The sequence below is a fragment of the Hirundo rustica genome, chromosome 10 (assembly GCF_015227805.2).
Source record: "Hirundo rustica isolate bHirRus1 chromosome 10, bHirRus1.pri.v3, whole genome shotgun sequence".
NCBI lineage: Eukaryota > Metazoa > Chordata > Aves > Passeriformes > Hirundinidae > Hirundo > Hirundo rustica.
The window spans coordinates 5861546-5879849 of record NC_053459.1 but is presented as its reverse complement, the minus strand read 5'-3'; the positions used below and the strand labels follow the sequence as shown (position 1 = coordinate 5879849).

At 50.0% G+C, this 18304-nt stretch overlaps 1 protein-coding gene across 1 annotated transcript; it reads right to left on the bottom strand.

The window, feature by feature from the left end:
* Positions 1 to 351: 351 nt before the first annotated feature.
* KY (kyphoscoliosis peptidase) lies at positions 352 to 18098 on the bottom strand. Its single transcript, XM_040074265.1, has 12 exons — positions 17966 to 18098; positions 16936 to 16989; positions 14910 to 14972; positions 13281 to 13355; positions 13135 to 13167; positions 12476 to 12526; positions 11408 to 11490; positions 10947 to 11055; positions 8246 to 8363; positions 3864 to 4052; positions 3120 to 3310; positions 352 to 2259 (listed from the first exon to the last, which is right to left on the bottom strand). The coding sequence occupies exons 1-12, from the start codon at positions 18096 to 18098 to the stop codon at positions 1355 to 1357; spliced, it is 2004 nt and encodes a 667-aa protein (XP_039930199.1). The 3' UTR covers positions 352 to 1354.
* Positions 18099 to 18304: the final 206 nt, after the last annotated feature.

Here is an 18304-nt window from a genome sequence, read left to right as displayed (position 1 = left end):
AAAAAGACCCTGAAGCTTTGCTGTGCTCCCAGCTTACCCTGGCGTAAGCCCTGTTAGCTTACATGTTGTGTTTATGCTTGCAGCTCCTGTCTGCAGGAGCCTGCATCCTCACAGAGTGCTGATCCTGGGATCCTCTTGCAGGTATTGAACCTGCTTAAATGGGAACTCAGCCCTGGGTGCTGGGGTCAAAGGGGTAACGTAGGAGTGAGCCTGCTGCAGGTGGGCAGCCCTGTGAATAACTTCTGCCACCCAGTCACTGAGGGGGGAATGTAGGAATAACCCATCTCTTTAGTGTGGAAAGTACAGCAGCTTTGGAAAGAGAATTCATATTGTTTGATCAATGAAACAGAATGCAAAAACAGAACAGGTTTATTTTCCATTCAAGCTCAAACATAATACCTCTTGGATCATGCTAACGCTCACAGACATCCGAATTGGTTGTGAAAATGTTGCTCCATCTGAGGATGTGCAGTTGTGGTGGAATTCAGTAGAAGCCCCCCCTTGCCTTGTGCACGGAGGTGTTTTCCAAGAGTACAGCACCAAATGATTTGTTACATGACAATAATTTCACTCGGCCTGATGTCCCACATAACCCCATCAGTTTGTAGCTGCAGTATTGCATAGATAGATTGGAGGAAGGAGTGATTTCTGAGAATTTTATTCTCGTTTTTACTGTGATCTTGGTTATGGAAACACCTATATGCTTCAGATACAATTACAGCAGAAAAAGTGTCTACAATACTCTAATATAAAAAGGTAAAAATGATTTTGTTCATTGTATTTAAAAGTCCGTGGAAGAAATATTATTGAAATCTCTAAGACAGTGAAGTGCACAAGGAAACTTCATGTTGTATCTTTTTCCAACTCCTCTCTCCTTGGATGTATTTTATAACTTGACTACAGTTATACAGAAACTTGGTTTAAATATCATGAAGTTCCTCATGTCCAATGTTGCTGCTCAAAACCAGGGTGTACTTTCTTCATCTTGCCCCACAACTAGGTGAATTCTTGGAGTAGCCCTCATAAGACTTTTCTTATGGTCTGTAACTTGGAAACCAATCCCTGCTGGCCCAGAATGCCCTGCAGACAGTCAGTTGTTATCTTCTAAATATTTGTCTGGACATTGTTACTGAAATGTAGGCGAGGGTTTTATCTCGTCTTCCTCTGCTGCTCCTTTTTTTAACAGGATTTTCTGCTTCCTTGACCCCGCGGTCTGGCAAAAGCTTGCAAGTGTTGTCTTGCATTTGTTGAAAGAACAGATTTGAGAGAATGAGCAATCTCCTAAAGTGTACTGGTTTGGGGCACGTTGGGAAGGTTGGTTCATGCAGGTGAGTGAAAGAACAAGGAGCGGGTGTTACTGGGTCTCAACTTCGTATCTGAGGACGTGCGAGTAGAAGCTGTGGTTGGCGTTCTCGTGCACCATCACAAACACCTCTCTGCACCCCGAGGTGTTGCAGGTTCCCTCCCAGCAGTCCTTTTTCTGGGTGAGAGGGTGCATGTTCTCAGCCTGGACCAGCACCTTGGCAATGCCGTGCATTTTGAGTTTGAACTGGACGTTGCGGTTGGCCGGCAGCAGGCCCGAGAGCGGCTCCAGGATCTCGTAGTCTTGCAGCCACTTGCCGTACCTCTGGGGGAAGGCCGGCCACTTCACCTCCATGTTCAGGCACCTGATGAGGTAGTTGAAGATGTAGTCATAATTACCGGGGTCCGATGACTTCTTGGAGTAGATTTTGAGAACGAAGTTCCCCGTGTGCGGGAGATGGACCTTCAGCTCGATCTCGTTCTTGCGGTGGATCTGCAGCACGTGCTGCCTGCCCATCTCCTCCGTGAGGCTGCTGTCGTCGGTGTGCAGCGAGGTCAGGACGCTGATGTCCTTGCTCAGGGTGAAGGTGAGGTAGCAGCGCCCGTCGTTGGTGTGCAGGACGGGCTCGCGGTGCGACGGCCGCAGGAAGCCGTGGCGCTCGGAGAACCAGCTCGGCCCGACGGGCTGGGACAGCTCCCTGGGGAAGCGCGCGGCCTTGTCCACGGACTCGCACTCCACCACGTACTCCAGCACGCGCTCGTAGACATCCGAAGCCTCGGCCTTGAAGGACTTGGCAAAGATCTCCAGCTTGTGGCTCCCTGTCGTCTGTGGGTAGATATCCAGCTCCATTCCGTGTTTTTTCAAAGTCATCAAACCGTGTTCCTGTATTCCCTTCAGCTTAAACGTAAATAACGTGCCAGGGCGGCAGTCCACGGATACAGAGGCTTTTCCTTTTACTGGGAAACACAAAAGAAAAGAGGCTGCATAGGAGTGTCAGTGGAGTAACCCCTGTTTTGCATGTAACCCCTGTTCTGGGAAGATTAATCTGGCCCAGTAAGTCGCTGTTTCTCTAGAAGAAAAACCAACAGCTGCAACTGGCAGGTCATAGCTTGTCAGCTCTCTGCTTAGACCAGTGTCCCTCAGAAAGAATGAGAGTGGCCTTTGTCTGGGAGATGTGCATTTATCCTGTTCTGATACACCCTGACGTGGAGCTGTGGTCTGAGAGAGTGTGAAAGCCTGTGTGAAATACAACTGAAAGTACCAGATCAGGCCAGACTGGATGGGATTTGGGGCAACCTGCTCTAGTAGAAGGTGTCCCTGCCCATGGTGGGGGCTTGGGATGAGATGGGCTTTAAGGCCCCTTCCAACTCAAATCATTATGGAATTCTGTAATTCTGCGATCATGAAGGGCTGAATTGGAGATGATTAGACCCAATTGCCAACCCAGTATCTGCTCCCAGGAGCTTCAAAGTGCAGGAGCTCTCCAATATGTAGATAAGAGATTAAGATACCTCTCTGTGAGCCTGTTCTCAAACAGTTTGAAGCCTTCATTACATCCTAAAATGCTGATGTCCACAAGTTTTAACTCTGTTCTTAGCATTCACATATTAGCCATCCAGTTAAATTCCTGCAGCTCTTGGAAAAATCCAAGGGAGGGGCGTCTTAAATATGAGCCTTGTTCGTTCAGTTTTGGCACCTGAGTGTTTTTATGTTAAAAGAGCTGCTGGACTCTCTCAGTATTGCCTGAAGAGGTGCACAGTGGTGTGTGTTGGATGTGGGATGCATGAGGGAAGATGCTCCGTGGCTTCTCCGTTACCTGTTCGGATGATGGGAGTCTCTGGGCGCGTGGCCAGCAGCCCCAGCTTGTAGAAGTTGCTGTTGTGCAGCATGTTGTTCTCAAACTCCTTCAGCGTCAGCGTGGGCTTAAGAAGCTGCCAGTTACTGTTATCTGGGAAGTGATTGTTAATGAACAGGGCCGGGTGAGTCAGAAAGTAAAACTCATTGTACCTGGGAGAAGAGAGAAATTAGGAAAAATGAGTAATTACAAATAGAGAATTCTTCCCCCGCACAGTGGCGGTGGTTTCAGCAGGAGGATGTTGGAGTGGTTTGAGCTGCTGATAAACTGAGATCCGTGGGTTTGAAATTCCCCAGGCAGAAAAGAAACCTGGGCTTTGGTCTTCTGTTTCCAGGGCAAATGCTGAGCTTTGGGATAAACCCTGGGTATTTGCACTATTCCCTTGCACCCACAGGCTCCTGGAAAAAGAGGGAGGCACTGGGTGTTGACTGCAATCGATTCACAAAAGCTGTGACCTCCAGTGCCACAGACTATTGCCTCATCTGAAGATGTGACAAGAAAAGCCAGTTGGCCTTTAGCAGTTTGTGATTTGCTGCTCAGGGCTACTGCCTCTCTACAGGCTAAGCTCCATGCCTTGTACAGGCAGCCTGGGTACCTTGCTCATGGCTTTGGGTCTTCCTGTGGCACCAAATGTGTCCAGTTTGCCAATCTGACCTGCTTTCCTTCTGCCTTTGTGGAGGGACTGAGATAGAGGAGGTTCTTTACCTGTAGGTGAACTTGGTGAAGGAATCATCCACAGAACCGCTCCCCCAGGTGCTGTCCAGTAAATGCCACCTTCCCTCGAGGTAGACAGCGTTCCAGGCATGGTCAGAGTTCCCTGTAAAGGTCTGCCCTGTCTTGTACCCGTGTCCCTTGGCATGTCCCGAGAGCTTCTTGCACTGAATCCCTGCAAGACTGAAAGGAAACGATAAGCTGCTGCAGGAGAGTTCTGTTTTAAACCTGTCAGGTACTTCTGGGGAAGGAGAAAAGGTGATGATGCCTGAGGTGTTGGATGGGGCTGTTTGTTTTTGTAGTCTTTGCACAGAGACTCAGAGAGCATCCTGCTGGAGGAAGGGCCTTTTCTCTCGCAATTTTGCATATTCCCTGTCTTTCTGCCTGATGCACCATCAATTCAGTACTGTTAGAGGATGACAAGATAAAGTGTGCTTAATTGCTCTCTGTCTTGTTACTCAGTGGAATCCCTTTGCTGCTGTCCACAATTAGCCCATGTAATTACAAATTAAAAGCACAGGCTGTTCTCTCCCCGTGACGGTGGGCCTGGTGTTTGACATCAGCTAAGGTATCTCAGGCCTCATGGGATCGTGGATGCTGATTTGGTTTCCTGAAAGAATGAGCTTGTGCTTGCCCAGGGTAGAAGTGATTAAATAGTCTCTCTCTAAAAACATGATGAATACCTGCGTGGATGTGTAAATAAGATTTAAATAAGCACTGTGTTAATAAGCTCTCTGCTGATGGATTCTAACATTGGCATCTTATTTCATCATTAATCTAAAATTGCTTCACTTGGAGCGTTGTCTTTTGTGTAGGACAGCATTGACATTTTTCTTCTTCATTGGGAAGTGTGTTAAATGGAACAACTGCCTTAAGTAATAAAGAGTGCAGGCTTCCAGAGCGAGATTGTCTGCATAATGTGGGTTTAGCTCAGGAGAAAAGTGATATTTATGGGGAAGATAATTAGCATGGTTGTTAAGAAGTCGAGGCCTGATAACAGATACTGGCTGGCAATTGGCAGTGCAGTGGAGCTTGTAGGGAGGGCTGCTTTTTCCAGGGAGAGGATGCTGGTTTCCAGGGGAGGTGGGCACTTCAGCAAAGGAGAGGTTGGAGCAGCGATAGTGGGCACTGCCTCTTCCACGAGTATGCAGAACAAACAGGCCAGGCTGGAAGTAATGCCAGGGAGAAACCTGGTGCTGGAGGTGGTCTGGAAAGCCCTTGCCAGCCTGCAGGCCCCTGTGACTCAAATTCTAACATGGAGCTGGGCACTAAATCTGGAACAACTCCACTGACAAGACTGGTGAGAGCTTGGATTTGCATGATGTAACTGAGACTAGGAGCTGGCCTGGGAGCTTTAGCGAAGATTTAATCCTAGGAGTTTCAAGGAGCTAAGTACCAAATTCCCACTAATTTCATGGGGATTGGCATCTAATCCTTCCAGGCTTCTCTAGACATCCTTGTTAGCTGGGATATTCAGAGGGAACATTAAGGGACAAGTTCTGCTCCCACGGTGCTCTCAATTACACTGAACGTTGGCAGAGCAGCAAAAGGAGTTTGTGCTTGGATGTGTTCAAAGTTCTCAAAATAAAGACCGGAGCATTTAAACTGGTCTCTCAAGTAATGGACAGACAAAAATCCAAATGAAAACCTCCTATAAAGGAGCAATTCTGTATTGGTGAAAAGGGTGCTCATGTCTCTCGTGTCAATGACTTCATACAGATAAATTAAGCAGGCAGGGAGAAGATTAGGAAGATCTCCAGAACAGGTTGAAGTGGCAGTGTGAGGTTGAAGATGACCTAGATACAAAATGGACTGGAAGAACTGAATTAAGAAACAGTTGGCAACATTTGCTGGGTGCAGCAAAGAGATTAAACACAAAGTTGCTTTTCTGCCTCAAAACCAGTAGGAAACAGTCTGGCTCTTACTACGGGTGTCACTGGAATTCAATGGCATCTTCTTCCCTTTGATTTTAGATTGACTTTGATCATCTCATCTAAAAAAGGAGCAAATCTTGCTTTTCCAGAAGGAGACAGAATGGTTTATGCTTGTGATAGGTAGGTGTACGCCTCTGTGCCTGAAAAGAAGGAAAGCTACTGCCTCCAGGAAATGGTACAAGCAAGAGGATGTGAAATCTGGAATATTTACAGGCTGGTTAGGAAGAAGGAGCAGCTAGCTAACTGATCAGATCCACTTTAGGCAGTGAGGCCAGCTTTGCTCCCAAAGCTGCTGAAATCTCTCCTGGGAAAAGAATTGTTGTGCTTTCATCAGTAATCCTGGCAAGCGTCTCCCTAATTCCAGACTGCGAGGTTTGCCCTAAATTGGATTCATGAATTTGCACTGCTTCACTCAGCCGTGCAACTTCCTCGAGTCTGCTTGTCAGCTGAGAAGCCAGTTCTTGATAAGTGCTGCTGGAATATTGGTCAGAAACCTGTGTTTGCATTCATTGCTATCACTCCTGATGTTTGGAACGTGATGCCTTATGGCCAGCTTCCCACTGTCTGTGCCCACCTTTCCTCTGTGACAGGAATCTCAGCTAATGGGAGGAAGTCTGGCTGCCAAAGCTGTGGTTGGAGGTGACAGTGTTGTGTCTGCAGCAGGAATTGTTCCCTCTGGCACTGGGACAAGTAGGACTCAATCAACATCAGCCGTTGCCTTCAGCAGGACTTTTGGGGGGACTCCTGGTGACTCCTGGCAAATTGGTTTGTTAGTTCAAGTTCCCTCACAGGAGCTAGGAAAAAAAAGGCATGTTAAAACTCCTTTTCCCCCAAAAACCTGGCTCTGAAAAGCCTTTCTCTAAGATGAACAGTCTTTGCCTCCTGCCTTTCTGCTTAGACTCCGTGTAAGAGCAGCACAGAGCACGGGGAGAGGGGATGAGGAGATCTCTGTGCAAGAAAGGGGTGTTGTCTTTACAGTTTTTTTGGGACAGGAGCTAAACATTTTGCTAATATTTGACAATATAATAGTCTTGATGACTGGGAGGTTTCCTGAATCACATAGTGACTAATCAGCCTGGAACTGAGGAATTGCGAGTAAATCAACAGAGCCTTTAAATAGTCAGAGATATCCTTGGAAAGATTAATGCTTTTAATGAACTAAGCATATGCTTTTTAATGAACAGATGCAAATTCCCCCCTTCTAACTGCTAATAGCTGTTCCATAGGATGCACCTATAAACGCATGCTGTTTCTTTACTCTTTAGAAAACAAGATCCAGTGTTATAGAATAGTTTGGGTTGGAATGGGCCAAATGTATATTGTGGGATATGTTGTTGGCTGGAAGCATTTACCACTTCAGCATCTGGCACAGTATGCTGGGCGTTTTTTTTAATCTCTCCTTTTCCCTATTGATTTTGTCTGTTCCATGGTGGAAACCTTCTCAAATCCTTTTGGATGGTGTGGAAAGCCAATTGTTACTTACACGTGCTATTAATAACTAGTCTGTGATTTTTCCAAGGGAATGGAAGCCCCTTCCTGGGAGGGCCATCTTGCAAGCCCACCCTTTTGGCATTACTTTAGGAAGTCCCTTCCGATCTCCTGTCCCTGAGTTGTCAGGTCCAGTTTTCTCCTTTTGAGCAACCCTTCTGCCTAAGGCTGATCCCCAAACCTCCAAGCACCTTCACTGCTTTCCTTGCTGTGGATTTTGGGGATTCTCCTTTCCTTAGGGATTGGGATTGGGGCTGCATCCCTGTGCACCCTACCAAGGAAGGGGCTGCCTCCTAGAAATGGCTTTGTGACTGTAAAGCCCTGCTCTGTGGAGAAGTACAGGTAACTCATCCCCAGTGAAGTCCTCGAGATTTTGTTGGTGGAAGAAAGGATTTTAGTCATTAAACGTCAGTGGTAGCTACAAAATGGGGATTGCAATATTGGCCTCGACAGTGCTGCACCTTGAGATTGGGCACAGAACAGAGTGGTAAGTGCAAGGCAGTGTCCCTGGAGGGGTCAGGGCATCTCCAGAGGGTTCAGGGCAAGTTCCTCCTGGGACTCTGCCTTCATCTTGCAAGGGAGCATGTTGGAGACAGCACTCCTTGTTCAAGTCTTGCCATGCTTTTAACCTTCACATCCAGATACCCCAAGGAAAATCCTACTTCTTCTAATCAAATTATCTCCGTGTTTTCATCTGCCATTATGTTAATGCAATGCGAAGCTCAGCAGATGGCACCAAGTAAATTATGCTGGGGAGGGGGGTGAAGGGAGTGGAGGAGAGAGCAAAATTGACCTTTCTAGGGCTTGCTGTTTTTCCACAGCATGGCTGGAAAGCTAAAGTTCCACGTCCTGCTTAAAGTCACATCAGTCAATGCAAAGGCAGACAGGATAGGCACGGAGATGACAAGGAATGTTAACTCTCCCTGGCATTGAATGTTTCTGAACTTAATTTACCTGCACATATGTTCAAAGAGTTCGGCATAGCCCTCACAAATGCCCTTGCCCATCTGAAACACGTCTCTGGGCTTGCTTGACAGCTGGCTTTTGTTGTGGTAGCCCACGACGTCGTATTCTGGGGGAAGGAACACAGACAAAAGTTCATCCAAAAGCCTGAGGCAATGGGACTGATGGGCAGCAGGAGCAACGCTCCAGTTGCTTTCATCCCTGTGAGCAGAGGGGAATGAGCCGTGGCTGTGCTGGGGAGAGTGGCCTGGACACTGCTGGGGCAGAGGGACAGCTCTGTCCCTCATCACCCTTTGCTCTGAGCTTGGGCTGGGGCTCAGCAGTTGAATCCAAGTGGGAGGAAAACTTTGGTTTTTGGACGAAATGGGTGTCCTCAGGAATTTCCCTCAAGTGGAGGATCTACAGTCTCAAGAGTTCCCAGTATAAACCAGAGCATGCTGCATTTGAAGGAGTCAGATTGGTGTTACCTCGAAAGAAACCATTGAGACTTTTGCACTTGTCACAAGCAATTTATATTAAAAATACTTGGAAAGCAGCTTGTTGGGAAATACTTGAAGTAGTTTGTTGCAAGTGAATCACAGAATTGTAGAATGGTTTGTGTTGGAAGGGGCATTAAAGCTAATCTCATTCCAGTCCCCTGCCAGGGGCAGGAACACCTTCCATTAGACCAGGTTGCTCCAAGCCCTGTCCAGTCTGGTCGTATCAATAGCTAGAAGCTCAGGAAATCTTGATTTGTTGGAATGAGTGCACAACAGCAGCACAGCAGGACTCCTTCAGACAGAGCTTGTGGAACTGGTCTGGGAAGGTTAATTCAATGCCGCCAGCCTTGGCCCTGTCCACAACCTCTTTCTTAAAATACAGATGTATTTTTCTGACAAAGCCCTCAGGAATGCTGAATCAGCTGGTTCCCCCTCCCCTTGGTGCTGGGGCAGAGGAAGAAAAGCAGCAGCAGGCTGTGTGTGTGCTTTGATGAAATGCCGCCACTGCTTGTCCTTTATCCGAGGGGCTTGGCCGATGCCTCCTCGGCGTGGGCTCCAGGCACTGGGAAAGGCTGGCTGCTCCACCCTGGCTGTTCACTGACCACCAGCAAAGCTACAGGGCACTTTGAGGGGCACTGGCTCCATGGGGCTTTCTATTTTTGCCACAAATTACGGCTAAAATATAATTATTTCCTTTAGTGCTGGTACTGCATGGGCACAGGAGCCCATCACAGGCAGGAATTGAGCAGGGTGGGAAGAGATGCCCGGAGAGCAGTGTTCTCACTTAAAATCCATCCAAGGGAGGAGTTTATGTCATCAGTGCAATTCCAGGATAAGATATATTGCATTTTTGCCAGCAGATTTAAATTCCCACCTCTGTTTCTTTTCCGTGTGTGTAAGTAAGGGTCAGTCATACAGGAAGGAATGATAACCAGGGCCAGGGTGGTGTAAAAGATCTTGTGAGGAGATCCCAGCATAGCTGCCAGGGCCAGAGACATCCCCTGAATGTTGAGGAGTATGGACCGACTCCAGCCAGGCCTGGCCCAGGTAGTGTGGGCAGAAATGGGTTAACAGTGGAAAGAGAATAACCAGTGCTGGGTGAGTCAAAGCCTGGGCTTCAGGATGTGCAGTGAAATCAGCACTCTCCTTTTCAGGGCAAGACTAAAGCAGTTTGGGAGTGACCTAACGGTGCTAACCCTGTAGCTGCTGATCTCAGAGGGTGTGAGGTGAAGCCAGTGCTGCCCAAACTGCTCTTTTCCTCTCCAACACTTGGCCTGCACTGCAGCAGTGCCCCATCAGGCTGTGTAGGAGGTGAGGGAAAGGACAGCTCTGCCTCTCTGCCCCCAAGACTTAATGGGACAGAAACGTTTTTGCTTATGTCATGCAAAATGCCATCATGTTGTATATCCAGTTTCCCCCCATCAGGGCACTGGGGTGGCAAGAAGCCCCCTTGGATGTGCCAGATGGGAGAGGCTACAAATGCTACCGCCTCCTCCTCTTCCCATCTCCTGGTTATTGTGTAACTCCAGCCTTGGGACCTGGTACCAGAGGGCAGGGGAACCTGAGTGGTTGCAGCTCTCTGGAGGGTTGAAAGGGTGCAGGCACAGGCAGGAACTGCAATCATACAGGTGCCAGTGTGGGACATGGAGCTGGGCAAGGCAGCTGGACGGTTCCTGGAGGTACCTGTGTGACACTGGGACCCTCCCAGAGCTGTGGGGACTTGGCACAGGGATGGAGATCAAACTTACAATGGTTTGAGTGGGAAGGGACCTTAAAGATCATCTAATTTGAACCTGCCTGCCATGGCCAGGGGCACCTTCCACTAGACCAGGTTGCTTCTGAAATCTGGATCATCACCTGCTCCCTGTTAACCCCCTCAAAACTGGGCTCTGGTGGTGTTGGGTGGCTCTGAAGGTGACAAGCAGGCCCCTGGTGTTGGGCAGCCTGGCTTTTGCTCTGGCTGTTGGATGGTAGGGACTCGTGTGGTCACTCCTCAAATGGAGTTACAGGTTAATCATGTACACACAAACCTTGTGGGGCCTGGCAGTGCAAGGAGAGGGACTGGGAAACAACAGTGGTGAGAGACCCTCTGAAGCATTTCTGGATAAAAACCTCCAGAAATCCTTCATTCCACAAAGAGTGAGTGAACCGCCACGGTAGTGGGACGGGGGTAACAGTGACAGCCTTATCTTCAGCTGGAGACCTCAGCCTACCTATGTGATGGCATATCCACATCCATATGGCTCGGACCTTCTCCAGGTCAGTGCGGGCTCGTTTCACCAGGGCTTTGACCAGTTCCTCCACGCTGTTCTTGACGTTCACCTGTGCGTGGGGAGGAAGCATTGCAAGGTCAAAGTGAAGAAATCCCTGTGGTAGATCTCCTGTCCTCCCCATCTCTTGTTCTTCTGAAGCCAGAGAGACCCCACCTGCCAGAGACTGCCCTGTCTCCAGCTTCCTTAAAAACAGAGCTACATGCCGTAGGTCCATGTATTTTTGGTTATAGTTCCCAGAGTGGGATTCTTTGCTATAAAGAAAAAGGTTTTTCACTTGTTTGGGAGATTCTAATGCCATTGCCCCATACCCAGCCCGAGCTGGTGTTGGTGCTGGGAGCCAGGTTTGTGGAGCGTCGCCGCAGCGGAGCTGGGAGGAGGACAGAGGCAAAAGCAAGACTTACTTTTAATGCGTAGGCATCCAGCTTCTCTAATTGCTTCAGATCTACTGGCATGGATTTCAAAGAGGATTTGTCCCATGGATATGCTGGGAAGAAATAAGTTGTCAGTGTTTTGGGAAGGGAGGGAGTGTTTTTCCTGGCAGTATGGTGGGACAAGGGGGCTGAGCTCCTGCCTGGCCCATGGAGACATCCATCAGCGGGTGCTTAGGGAGCAGAGGACGTGAGGGCACCCGCAGGAGGTCCCTGCCAGCTGCATGGAGAGCAGGAGCCATCCTGTCTGGACTGCTAGGATTTGTGCAGTGTTGGAGCCTGAGCTGCCCCTGCAACTTTGGCACTGCATAACAGTATGGAAAATCCTGGGATATTGGATGGAGGGGCAGGAGAACAACAATGCAGAAGTATCAGGGAAAATCTGTACTGTGCAAGCCTTAGAAAGCGCATGATTTCTTTAAAAAATCCCAGCAATAAAGAGCTGGGTTTCTCTCAGAGTTTTGCATGGTAAAGGGCCACAGTTCTGCAGGAACTCAGGCACATGAGAAATGTAACACTGGGAGCAGTTGTACTGAACCTGCTGTACGTACCCTCTGCATCTTTGCGGGTTCTGAGCTCCTGGTTCTGCACGGTGTGAACAAAGGGTTAATAACCTGCCCTAATTAACCAGATAACTGATTTTTTTTTTTTTTTTTTTAGCAGTCTTGGAATGAGCTGACACTGTCAGCTTTTCCCTGAAAAGAGGTGTTACACTGACCTAAAGAGAGAGAAAGCAGATTTACACATTTAAAGGTTCCCACCCTCTGCAGCTCTGAAAATTACTTCTTGCCTTTTCGGTAAGGAGATGGTCTTTTTTTAAAAAATGCGGTTATCAGGTTTTGTCTTTGCCAGGTTATATCTGCAGGGGCTCCGTGCAGGAGCGGGATCCACAGTGCCTCCGACAGTCCTGTGCTTTGTGCCTGCTTGCCTTCCCTGGGCAGGGTTTGGGCACGTGTGCCATTCCCAAAGCCACTCCCCTCTGCCATCCCAATGAACAGGGCCTTGGGAAGCTGAGCTCTGCCCGTGCTGATGGATAGTTACCGTGGAGGTCCTTTGCTCCCGGTGACCCCGGGACCTCAATCTTCTGGAAACCTGCAAAGCAGAGAAGGGAGAGGGAGGGAGGAGGTTGCTGTCCGCAGGGAAAACAAAACAAAACAACCCCTAGAAATAAATTATTGTGGGGAGCAGGATTAGGTGGAAAAAACAGGAACTGAGGCTGTTTGCCCATTCCCTTCCATTTGGACATGGATGTCAGCGCCCTGTGGAGTGTGCTCCACATCCCCTCCCTGCCATCCCACAGAGCTCACATTCCCCAGGAGACAGGCATCTTCTGTTCTAGCCCGAGGGTTGGGGACATCAAACCCCAGCCCACCACGGCCAAACCTGCCCAGGCGTGGAAGAAGGGAGTGCTGAGCTCCAGAGCTGTTAGCTAACCCCAGTGGGAGCTCTGCGGAGCTGGGGGATTGCTGAGGGACACTGGAGTGTCACCACTCACCTTTTCCCAGGGCCAAGGGAGGAGGAGACACCCACACCCCAAGAGCAGAAGGATTTGGCTCCCCAAGCCCCAGTCACGGGCAGGGTCCAGCAGTGTGTGCCCTTGAGCAGCCTCCCCATGGCAGGGATGAGCCTGTCCCCTCCTGGGAGCAGCCTCCCAGGGGAGGGAGAGCTTGGAGACACACCGTGACAGAGCAGAGCCTCACCTTTGTTGTCGTGTCCTCTCAGCCTCTGGGAACCTGCAAAAAGCCAGGCAGGGTTAGAGGGATCCCCTCAGCCCTGCCCAGGCTCCCTGGCTGCAGGAGGGGAGGATGGGCTGAGCCCCTGCCGCGGTTTAAGGCTGGGGCTGTACCTTTTCCCAAGGAGAGTCTCTTGATGAGTTGGGGGCTGGTATCCTCGTGGTGAATCTCCACTGTCACTTGGGTTCCTGCAAGAAACGATGATAAATTCCCTAAAAAGGGAAAACTAACCAGGATATGGAGGAGAGGGCAGGAGTGCCTGCCGAGGCAGCTCTTAACTTTAGATAAAGCAGCAGCTCTGGTGATAGCCAAGGTTTATCACCATATTAAAGAGCTCTTGATGGAGCTACAGCAAGCAGAGAATCGATGTCTTTCATTGATTTTTCTTGGAATTAAACAGAAAGACTTGAGGTGATGAAAACGGTTGGTCTTGGGATAGTAAAATGTCTGGCAAAGACCATTGCCTGTGAGAGCCAGCTGTGGTCCAGGGATGCCCTGATGCTCCAGAAAAACTTCCCCTGGAAACCTGGGCTCTGGTCTTTAAAGTTTCATAGAGGGGAAATACCAGAAAAGAGAGTGAGGGATCTCTTATAAAAACTACCTGAACTTTTTAACAGGGGCTGCATTTTTTGGCAGGTATTTCAGAAGGGTTTGCAGCTCTCGAGGTTCCCTGGAGGAGCTCCATGAGTTCCTGGGCTTCTGTTTTGGATCAGGCAGAAACTACTCAGGAGATTGAAGGTCAAGATGTTAATGCACCTTGGGGCTGCCATCCAGTCACATTTCCTATGCATTTACCAGGAGCCTCATGACATTTGGGGTTTTCCTTTAAAGTCAGCTCTTGGAACTGGCTAATTAGATGGGAATCTGCATTTTCATCAAAGAATAAGTTTTTCTGAATACCCATAGAAAAGTAAAGTTTCTCCTGTGATTATGCAGATTCAATATCCTTGAAGCACCAAAACCAGAAAGCAAGAAAAACTGTATAAGCTGTAAAAACCTAAATTTTGGAGCCTGACTCCAGTTCTAGGATGGTTGCAGCTATCAGAGTGTCAGAGCAGAGCTGGCTGGTGTATTTTGTCAGTTAATTCAAAGTTAAAATGAAGTTGTTTCTCAAAGAGAAGACTTCATGCAAATGGTTTGATTTCCTTAGAGGTTTTCTATTTTCAGGGGTCCTTTTTTATTGCTTAAGATTATTTTTACTTGCTTTTTTGTGGGTTTTCTCCCCAACTTTCACTTTCTAAGTTTTCTCCCGTAATTAAAATTCTTTGTTTTCAAGAAACAAACTTACTGGTGATGAATGCCTTCTGCTGATGAGTTTAAAAGGCATTTAACAAGTGAAAAATGTAATTCCACAGGAATTTTTCAACATGCTATATCATTGCTTTAAAAACTGGTGGTATGAAATGATTGCTGGTGCTTTTACGATCTTTTATTTAATTATTCCTGATTGAGATATCCTTCATAAAGAATCATAGAATGGTTTAGGTTGGAAGAGACCTTAAAGATCCTCTTGCTCCAACTCCCTGCCACTAGACCAGATTGCTCCAAGCTCAGAGAAGCACTTGCTGTTCTCCTTGTGTTTTGTGGCCAGGCAAGTCCTTGGCCAGCAAGAGCTTTGAGGGGCAGCTGTCTCAGGGTGGGATATTTTCTCTCTTTTGGGATATTCTGAGGTTATTTTATCAGGGAAGAAGCGTGTTGGGAGCTCAGTGAAGCCATGCAGTGTCTCTTGGGTCACCACTTACCTTTGTCAGGACCCGAAGTCGTGGGCGGTTTCTGCTCACGGGGCTCTGTGAGGCCGCGCCGGCCTGGGGACACAAAGGGAAACATCTCAGTGCCTTGGAGAGAGCGGAACAGCCAGCAAGGATGGGGTTAAATCAGCCCTGCTCGGCAGAGAGGTAAGGCACACTCAGGAAGATGAACCCTGTCCTTCAGATTCAAAGCTCAATTGCTCCTGGTCGGGGTGCCTGACCCTCTCCAGAGGGATGCTCCAGCCCAGCCTGCTGCTGCTCGGGGCGGGGTGCTTGGACCAGGGGGTGCTTGGAGAGACAGGTGGGAGGGAAGGGCACTGCTGGGGGCTTGGAGGCGAAGTGGGAGCTGTGGTGTGGTTGTCAGCAGCTCATCCTCATCCTCAGCTCTCCCTTTCTGGGAGACCCTGGCTCTTTGGACCCGGAGTCCTCGGGGCAGAGGGAGGTGTGGGCAGCACTTGGCTGCCCAGGGTTCACACAGGTTTCGGAAGCAGCACAAGTCCGTGCCCCGGGGAGGGAGCAAATGCCAGTGGACGCTGAGCCCTCACTTTGGGCTCTGCTGGGTGTTGGCCAGGGTGAGCTCTCACTCTTTTTCAATCTCTTTTATCCCCATCCCACCAGGAGCCAGGGGGGAACTGGGATCTCTCAGCTTGTCCAAGTCCAAGGACCAGTCCCCAGGGCATGGGATCCTGTGGAGTGGGGCCACAGCCTCTTTGCCTCAGTGGGGCTGGGGTTATATAAGCTTGAAAATATTGTGGCAGCACCAGGGGTGTCAGAGGCCTCACAGGGACACTGACACGGCTGGTGAAAGGGCAATTCATTAACCCTTGTGGTGCTGGAGGAACCAAAGCTCTGCCTCCTCCTCTGGTGTTTGAATTCCCCCCCTCCCAGGGGTTTAAATTGTGCTCAAGGTAGAGCTGCAAGGGAAGGATTCCCATGTGTGTGCTAAATACCCCTGCCATTAATTCAGGGTGGGAAATGATCAATACCAGCCTCTTAGTCACTCGTAGAGGAGGCTGACTTTGCAGCTCTGGTTGCAGAACCTCTTGAGCGTGACAAAGGGAGAGAACGCAGGATATTTATCTGCTTCCTGGAGTGAGAGCTTTTGTTATCTGCTTTGTAAAAAAAGCCTCAAAGTAGTGCCTTGCCATGAAATATTGTTTGCTCCCAGACTGTGTGCAGCCTCCAGCCACCACTGATTACAGAGGGGCTTGGATCAGGGCTCCTGCCAGGCATCCTGCTGGGAGCAGCCGTGGCTTTTGCATGCTGCTATTACTTGACCTGTGGAAGCAAAGTTCCTCCTTAGTGTAACTAAAATCCACTGTCTGGTACCATGAGAATTACCAGTGTCTTACTCTGCCTTTGCCCCTGCCTTTTTATGCTAAGCCATGGTAGGGTTAGACTGCCAGGAGAGCAAGTGGGATGGTCTGAGTCCCTTCCCTGGGAGCTGCTCCACTGTTCTGGGGTCACCTCCTCAGATGTTCCTCCTCAATTATTTTAGGGCAGAAGGCTGGGAATTGGCAGCGGAACGTTGAGAACAAGAATCCACATCATTCCTGGTCAGCAATCCCACCTGCCTTGTGCTCAGACTCTGAGTGGGAGAGATGGTTGAAAAGGTTCTTTAAATCCCCCAGACTCTGCTTTAAGCTGTGTGTGTGCTGGGGAAGTCTCTGGAAGCTCTAGCTGCAACCTGAGCGATTGGGGGCACAGAATTTCCCCTGCCATCAGCTGGCTGCGAAATTAAGAGCTCTGTGCACTTGTAATCTGACCAAGCTCCATGGCAGGAGAGCCCCTGCAGACGGATGTGCAGGGGCTCGGCAGTGCCACCCCTGTGCATCCTGTCCATGGGGCACAGAGAGCACAGAGGCGGGGGGATGCTTCCCAGGGCCCTCCATGTGCCTCCACTGGAGCCCCTGAAAGCTCTGGAAAGGGGTTGTGTGAAGCACTTCTATGTGCCAGGGCACAGCTTGGAGCTTTGGGTTGTGCTCTGGGGTTGGTTTCTCACGGGGAGAGGGTGACGTACCGTTCAGGTCCGTGCCCTGTGATCTGCTGTTTCCATTGCCATCACCCCCCGAACCTGTAAGATAGAAATGGGACATTGGCAGGGTCCTCCTGGGCTGAAGTGTTGGCGCTGCTTGAAGGCCAAACACCCTGAGCCCTTTCATGCATTATCATCCCATTATCCCAGCGGATGCCAGGTGTCATCAGGATCCACCTTCTGTCTCATCTGCAGCCTTGGCTTGCAGTTCTTGTTGCTAAAGTATGAAATACCAGGGGGCACAAAGTGCAGTAGTCCAGGCTGAAGCCGCTTTGGTAGGATTTGCTCTTATTTGAGCAGGTGCAGGATGCTGTGCTTGATGGAGCATGGACACAACTTTGTGATAGCTCTGCCTAGCATTGTTAGCCTGGGACTGGTTGTCTGAAAATTCAGCTTCTCTCCCAGGTTTTAGAGCAGGAATACTCATTCTCCTCCCTTAATTTCTGCAGGGAGGCTCCTCTTGCAATTGCAGAGCACAGCCGTGTGCTGAGCTTTTTGGAAGACCCTCTTCCAGGACAGGGAGCCGAGCCAGAGACGCTGTCCCCAGCTGTAGCTATAAATGGCTCAGGACGGTGAGCCTCGGAGACAAAGCCTGGGCACGCTGCAAACAAAACAGTTCTGCTCCTGTACTCCGGGGCAGTGGGTGCTGCTGTGGAGCACCCTCCCTGCTCCCCTTGCACAGCCCAGAGAGCCCGTGGGGGACACACAAGGTGCAAACACGACCCTCGGATGGGTGTCCCTGCGTGTCCCTGCTGTCCCTGCGTGTCCCTGCTCGTGCACCGGGGCTGCGCGCACTGCAGCTGGACAGGGCGCCGCTCGGAGCGTGGCTCCAGCAAAGCACCAGCGGAGACACGCTGGGCTTCTACAAAAAAGTTGGCATTTTGGAGTTAGGCAGCACGCGTGCAAAGAGGAGAAAGAGGAGAGGAAACCGAAATCCTGCTCCAAAGCTGCCGCTTCCTTCTCCGTGTGCAGCTGCAGCCCTGCCCTCCCTCGCCCGGTGCAGGCGCGATGTTACCTGCGCCTCGGCCGCCTTCCGTCCGCCCCTCTCGCTGCCCCTTCTCCTTGCTCGCTGCCTCCTCGGGGCGCACGATAAGCAGCAGATTGATGGTGACTGCACTGGCATCTGTCTTAAAGTCCATGGTACCCATCAGCGCATGGCCGGGGCGCCGGTGCTGCCGCCGCCGCGCCGCGCAGCCCGAGTGCTGCCCAGCCTTGGCAAGGCGAGCGCGCTCCCGCCCCGCGCAGCCCCGGCCCTGCCAGCTGCACCATCAGGGCTCTGCCAAAGCCGACCCTAATGAAGAGGTTACAAGTCACCTTTGAAAGGAAATCGCGGGAGGGATCCGTTTCCTAAAGC